This window comes from Myotis lucifugus, unplaced genomic scaffold, assembly GCF_000147115.1.
Source record: "Myotis lucifugus unplaced genomic scaffold, Myoluc2.0 scaffold_151, whole genome shotgun sequence".
Classification (NCBI taxonomy): Eukaryota; Metazoa; Chordata; class Mammalia; order Chiroptera; family Vespertilionidae; genus Myotis; species Myotis lucifugus.
The window spans coordinates 431261-438587 of record NW_005871199.1 but is presented as its reverse complement, the minus strand read 5'-3'; the positions used below and the strand labels follow the sequence as shown (position 1 = coordinate 438587).

The window sequence follows — 7327 nt, the reverse complement described above, 5'->3', positions numbered from 1 at the left end:
CCACCCTCACCCATCCCTATTTCCCTGGTGACCATCGTGCTGTGTCCCACCTCCGTCCCTGCCCTCCACCCTAGACAGAATAACTTGGACAGACCCGGCTATGTAACTTTAAAAAAATATATATATATCTATATATATATATATATATATATATATATATATATAAAGAGTAATACAAACAACTTATAGAAAATTCAAAAACTACAGAATGATGAAAAGAAAGAAACCTTCTGGTCTCATCCTTTGGAGAGGTGGGCAGAGATACCAGGAGGGCATTCTGTGAACACCCCTCCCTCCTCCTCCCAGAAACGCCCGTGGGCTCCCACGTGACGCCGTGACGCGGCCACCCGCAGTCAGGGGACTGACTCAGAGGTCGGGTGGGGTCGGGGGCAGAGGGGTGAGTGGGCGGGTGGGGAGGGGGCAGCGCTGCCCACTCTGACATTGGCACGTTTGTCTCCTCGTGGTCTTTCCTCCGAGTTTTTGTGACCATCCTGTATCCAGTGCTTCAAAAAGCCGAGTTAGCACGGGGCTGCTCGGGCTCTAGAAGAGATCTATTAGGAAGAAGGGCCGGGACAGGCGACACTTGCCAATGGCTGGTTTATAATTAATCATCGCCCATTAAAAAAAAAAAAGTGACTCAGTTTTAAAGAACACTGTTACTCAAGTTCCCTGGCAGAGGAAGTGGCCATTATGTTTCTCCCGCAGCTCTGCTTTTGTGGAAGAGAAAAATAGGCTTTTTATTTGCTATTGCTCCGAGTTGCCCAAATAGTTTGGCCATTGTTCGAGAGCGCAGGAACAGAACAGCCCCTGCTATTGTTCAGAGGGTCACCAAACATGGCAAGAGCTTCCATCGGGACTGGGTAAGGGAAGTGAGCAGGGACACACGTTTCCTGGAACTGGCAAAGCAGGCGCAGGAAAGAGCTCCCGTGGGCTCTGCACTCACAGGGAGTGCTTTCCCCGGCGTCTCCTCGTTGGGGCAGGCCGGTCTGGTCTCAGTGGAGGGCCTGTCCCTTGTACCACCGGAGGGGGCCCCTCTAGACCACTGTGTCAGCTGTTGTTGTTTTTTTAAAATATATTTTTATTGATTTCAGAGAGGAAGGGAGAGCAAGAGAGAGATAGAAACATCCATGATGAGAGGGAATCATTGATTGGCTGCCTCCTGCATGTTGGACCGAGCCTGCAACCCAGGCACGTGCCCTTGACCGGAATCGAACCCGGGACCCTTCGGTCTGCAGGCTGACGCTCTATCCACTGAGCCAAACCGGCTAGGGCAATGTGTCAGCTGTTTTTCATGTGGAGGCCCTGTCCAGGTGGAGACCATGTAGGTGCCCTACATGAAACAAGCATTTATTAAGCACCCACTGAACTCTCTGATGAGTGCAAGCAGGAGCTCACGGTCTCGTAGTTATGGTTGGGGGTGGGGAGCTGGGTATAGTCCGGAACCGTGCCATGTGAGAAGTGCCAGTGAAAGGATGAGCCGCCTGTGGTCCTCGGCCCCTACTTGGACCTTCATGCAACCTGCCCCGTGTTTTGTATTGGTGCTCCCAGCTGCCTGTGGGTTCTGATGTCTGCTCATCCGCTGGTGGAGGGATGTTGCACGCACCCCACCGCGGCGCCACCCGCCAGCAGACAGGAGCGGCTCCATCTCTGTTCCTGCAGAGGTGGTAATTCGTGCATGAGCTCAATGTCCCTGTGGGGTTTACTCCTTACAGCTGCTTTATCAAGTGGAAAATGGAAAAGTGAAAATACCAATACAGTGATCAGAAGTGTCGGTATGTCTTCTAAACGTAACCGCATTCAGGCACAGGTGGAAATCAGTATGTGAACCGAAAGTGGCCAGCTGTATCTCCACCAGGCGCTTTCCGGACTTGAGTCCATTGGACTGTGTGTTCCGCTATGAAGGAAAAGGACACGTGTGACACACACACACTAGGACCAGTGATTCTACTCGGGGAAACTCGGGAAAATGCACCAAAAGCCACATGTGAGAAAGTCGATAGCCACACTCTTTGAGATATGACTCAAACCTCCCTCAATGGGAGATGATCTACTGTAGCTGCACAATGGAATTTTTAAAAATATATATATATTATTGCTTTTTTTACAGAGAGGAAGGGAGAGGGATAGAGAGCTAGAAACATCCATGAGAGAGAAACATCCATCAGCTGCCTCCTGCACACCCCCTATTGGGGATATGCCCGCAACCAAGGTACATGCCCTTGACCGGAATCGAACCTGGGACCCTTGAGTCCGCAGGCCGACGCTCTATCCACTGAGCCAAACCAGTTAGGGCTGCACAATGGAATATTACACAGCGGTGAAAATACACACACTGGAGCTACATGTAAATAAATCACAGAAACACAATGAACGATACAAATACATGGCATGAGTAGTGAGTCTATTTTTCAAAGTCAGGGAGGGATGCCCTGGCCAGTTGGGCTCAGCGGGTAGAGTGTCAGCCCACTGACCTAAGGGTCTCGGGTTTGATTCCCAGTCAAGGAATCAAATGGACCTCGGTTGCAGGTTCGCTCTCCGGCCCAGGTCAGGGTGTGTGTGCGGTAAGCAACCCGTCGATACCTCTTTCTCATGTCGATGTTTCTTCCCCTCCCACTTCCCTTCCACTCTGTCTGAAAACCAAGGGGAAAATGTCCTCGGGTGAGGATTTTAAAAAAAAGTAAGGGAGACGAACCCCAGAAGGGAACACTGTGTGGGGGAGGCTGGAGGGTGCAGACGTGGAGCGGGTGCTCAGGGACAGTGATTGCGCTACTTGTTCCTGCAGCCTCAGGGCAGAGGCGCTGGCTCCCAGTGGTGACGGAGAAGGCAGCTGGAAGGCGGCCTGTGTCACCAGGCAGGGCCCAGCCCCGGGAGACGCCATCTCTGTCCCTTTGATGCCCATGTCCCTGGTCCCTGGGCTGTGGCCAATGGTCGGTTTGCACGACCAGCCCTGGCTTTTGGGATTGTCAACCTCTGGGAGTCACTGAGCCTTAGGCCCTCCTTGCTGACAGCCCCCTCGGATGGGGTGGGAGGAAGGACAGTTTGCCAGGTGTGAGGTTAAAACTCTCTCCCAAGCGAGAAGGCTCTGCAGGTCTGAGAGAGACTGGTGCTCCTCCTCCAGGCGCCAGAGCAGGGGTGGGGGGAGGTCGGATGCTCAGGCAGCTGCTGGGCCCTATAAAATCTTGGGCCAGATGTATTGCTGCCGCTTGCTAATGAGGGGTTGGACATGTGGTTTGAAGGACTAAGTGTGCTTCATGTGAAACTGGCTATCTTCCCTGGCCCCAGTGCCCTCAGCTCCTTGAACTCATTTAAGAGATGGGTTAATAGATTAGTCCAAGGTGGGCTCTGGCTGGTGTGGCTCAGTGATAGAGTGTCGGCCCGCACACCAAAGCGTTTCGAGTTTGATTCCAGGTCAAAGGGCACGTGTTTGGCCTGCAGGTGTGGTCCGGTCCCGTAGGGCTGGTCGGGGAGCCTGTGGGAGGCAACACATTGATGTGTCTCTTTCCCATCGATGTTTTTCTCTCTCCCTCCCTCCCTCCCTCCCTTCCACTCTCTCTAGAAATCAATGGAAAAAATATCCTCGGGTGAGGATTAACAACAACAAAAATGAGTCCAAGGTGGCTGGACTAATTTATATCTTAGAGCACGAATATAGAATCTGTACTAAAAAAAAAAAAAATTTACTTGTTCCTTTAATTTTGGACACTAGGCCGTGAACAGTGGCAGGGCCTCCAAGGGTTTTCTAAGCAAAAGAGTGGGGAGGCCGGATCGAGACTCCAAGGGCTCCCCTGGGCCGCTGGGTGGCGAGGGCCAAGGCTGGGGCCTGGGGCCACGGGGAGGCTGCTGCCATCACCCAGGCGGAGGCCCGGACACGGGGTGGACTTGGGAAATGTTAGTATTGAAGCCTCGCGGAGCTTCCCCAAATCAGGAATGAAGTTGCTCCGTTTGCCGTGGACTCACTGCGTGTCCTCTCTCTCCCCAGAGGTGGAGAGCGGTGTGCTGACCAGCAGGCCCGGCGCCAACGTCACCCTGACCTGCCCCGGCGGGAGACCGGGAGACAATGCCACGGTTCACTGGGTGCTCGGGAACCCGGCCACGGTCTCGAGCCACGACAGATGGGCTGGTTGGGGGAGGAGGCTGCTCCTGAGGTCCCTGCAGCTCAACGACTCCGGGAACTATTCGTGCTACCGGGACGGCCTCCCGGCTGGGACCGTGCGCCTGCTGGTGGAGGGTGAGTTGTGTCCGCAGAGCTCTCGGGGACGGGACAGCTCCCTGCGCAGCAGCTTTTTCCTTGGCCCAGGGATCCTGGGGACAGGCCCACCGGCATCTGCCAGCGAGACCGGCAGGAATTCCCGCTGGGTGGGTGCACCTGGCTGGTGGGGACCCCGTCCCGCTGGCCTTGATGTGCAGTTAGGGCCAGAGGTGGGAGCCAGGGGGCCTGAGTGTGCCTCCTCCTTTGCAGCTCAACATCTCTGCTCCTCAGTCTCCTCTTTGGTAAAGTAAATTCATGTTATTACCGTCCCTCTGAGTCAGTGCGAAGATGACATGGAGAGGAAGTGTGAGTGTGCGCACACATGGACATAGGATGTTGGGCACTCTCAGACCAGCCAGCTTTAGTTTGAGAGTCAGCAGGTTCTCAGCTCCCTCACGTCTCGTCTCGATAAAGACGCGCTGGAGCCAGGTGCCCCCGAGCGCCAGGCCCTGGGCCGAGGCACCGGCTCCCTGTGTCCCCGGGACCCTGTGCGGGAAAGCAGTGTTGCTGTTACTTAGATCATTTCATCTTAGAGGAGGAAACTGAGAAGAGCAGGCCTGAGTGACCCCAAAGCCCCTGTGTTGGGGATTGTTCTCTCTCCCCTTTAGACAGGGCAGCCCTGGGCGTCTCCCTTTGCCACTGTGAGGTCCTTTAAGTTCCCAAACACTATTGTGTATGCGGCTGTTTGGGTCCCAGCCGGCGCCAGAGCTGGGGTGGGGAGGTGAGGATGGCTAAGCCAGGGGCTCCCCGAGAAGGGGGGGGCGGGAGGAGAGCTCACCTCTGCCCGGTGTGCTGGCCTTCCAGGTGCCCTGGAGGAGCCCGAGCTCTCCTGCTTCCGGAAGAGCCCCATCAGCAACGTCATCTGTGAGTGGAGCCCTCAGAGCCCCCCCTCCCGGAGCACCAGGGCCATGTTGTTGGTGAGGAAGTTGTAAGTATCCTGGGTCTGGGCTGTGTTTATGTCTGCTCATCCTTCACTGAGGCCCTGGGAGGTGGCGGAGGGTGTAGGGGGGTGTGGGGGGAATGGGGGGAGAGTGAGGGCTCTCAAAGGAGCCAAGTGGCACTGGCCAGCCAGTGATTCCAAAATTTTATCATCAGAAAATATTAGAAAGTAATTCCTCTGGGATGAAGAGGAGGGAATGAGAGAGGAAACTGAGACAAACTCCAAACTCCCGTGCTCTCCCCTGCCGGCCACTGTGCTAGGATATCTGTCCTGTCAACCACAACAGGCATGGGAAGTGGGTGTGATTTTTCTCTGTAACAAATAGAGAAACTGACTTTTCCGAGAAACCGGTTTCCTTGGGTAAGGTCATCGGTAGCTCTGCTAGGAACCCAACCCAGTCGGCCTGACCTTATTCAAGGCTAAGGTTTGGGCGTTGTTCTGAAGATGCAGATGGCGCTGGGAGGGGAAGGGAAGCCGCTCATGATTGTGTCCAGGTGTCCTGACCTGGTGAGCTTATCAAGCGCTTCCCTTGATAATGGCAGACAGGGGAAGTGGTGATAGCGGGGAAGTGGTGATAGAGGGGAAGTGGAGCCGGAGGGGGTGGTGGTGGTGGTGGAAGTCACACCTGCCCGGGGCCCCTTCGCTCCAGGAGATGGGATGAGTTGTGGCAGGGATGTAGAGGAGGGGGGGATGCTGAAAACCAACACACCTGCAGTTCGGTCTGTCTCCATCCAGAGCCGAGGGCCCCTAGCCCAGGTGCTCCTATTGGCGTTTGGGCTGTCAGTCACCAGGGTCTCAAAAAATCTGAACAGTGAGTTCAACCGGGTGATTCAGTGTCCAGGGTCAGCTGCCTAGACCAGCCTTAGCAAGTTTATTAGAATACTTTGTGTGTTTGTTACTGGCATTTTGAGAGAGAGAGAGAGAGAGAGAGAGAGAGAGATTTTAGCTCACACCCTCCTCCTGTCAGCAGCCTCAGGCACTTCTGTCCTCCTGCTGGGTCGGGTGCCTCTGCCTTGAAGTGAGGAAGTGGGGTAGGGAGCTACTCTGAGAGCCTGGGGGACCACAGAACCCGCTCACGTCCGACTCAGACCCTGGGGCTGCTGGGGGTGAAACAGGCCCCTGGGTGGAGGTTGTGTATCCTGCTTTGTGCTCACATCCACGCCCTCCCCAGCTGTGCTTCTCACCCATTCGTGTCACCGGGGTTCCTTTCGGTGAGTTCAGCATCAGCCGTGGGCCGGGCTGGGTGGGATGGAAGCCTGGGTGGGATGGAGGGAGGGAAGAAGGGAGTCAGGGAAGCTCTAACTCAGTCTGGGGAGGTTGGGGCAGGCTTCCCAGAAGTTGGTTCTGGGCCTGGGGTTCAAACCCGTAACAGGAGGTTGGTGGGTGATGCGTCACCCCCGCGGCGGGGCGAGTGGCTGCCGTGGCCTCACATGCCCACGCATGTCAGACGTGGGTGAAGTCTCAGGCTCCCAGGCCAGGTGGGCCGGTGTCTGACTCACCTCCAATATCCTCAGTCACCCGGCCTTCCTTTCTGGGCTCACCTTCCAGAAATGCTCCCACCCCCTTCGAACCCCCGGCACCGTGTGCTTCTGGATGGCCTTTCTCGTGGCTGCCCCCCGCCCTCCCCCGCCTTTCCAGGAGCACAGGACCTGGCAGAGTGCACCCGCCTTCAGCACCTTTGACCCAGGGGCCCCAGCTAGATGTTTTACACGCATTTTTGTAAAAAAATATTTTTATTGATTTCAGGGAGGAAGGGAGAGGGGGCGAGAGATAGAAACATCCACGATGAGAGAGAATCATGATCGTCTGCCTCCTGCACACCCCCCACTGGGGATCGAGCCCACAACCCGGGCATGTGCCCTTGACCAGAATCAAACCTGGGACCCTTCAGTCCTCAGGCCGACGCTCTATCCACTGAGCCAAACTGGCCAGGGCTACACTCATTTTTCAATTAACCCTAACCAACCCCCACCAGGCAGGTACTACTAATCTTCCCATTTTCAGATGAGCAAACAAAGGCTCAGAGAGGATAACTTACTCACAGTAGCAAGAACTACCACGTGTGGAGCCGGGACTCAGCCCCAGGGCCGGCCTGCAGAGCCCGGCCCACCTCGCCACGCGCCCCCCCCCCCCCCCCC

General features: G+C 55.7%; 1 protein-coding gene across 1 annotated transcript in view; it reads left to right on the top strand.

Annotated features, from left to right (window-relative positions):
• The first annotated feature begins 3912 nt into the window (after positions 1-3912).
• Positions 3913-7327, top strand: part of IL6R (interleukin 6 receptor) — a 29716-nt gene continuing 26301 nt past the window's right edge. The window contains 2 exon segments of the mRNA XM_023759166.1: positions 3913-4228; positions 5054-5181. Coding sequence (XP_023614934.1) covers positions 3928-4228; positions 5054-5181 — 429 coding nt within the window. The 5' untranslated portion in view covers positions 3913-3927.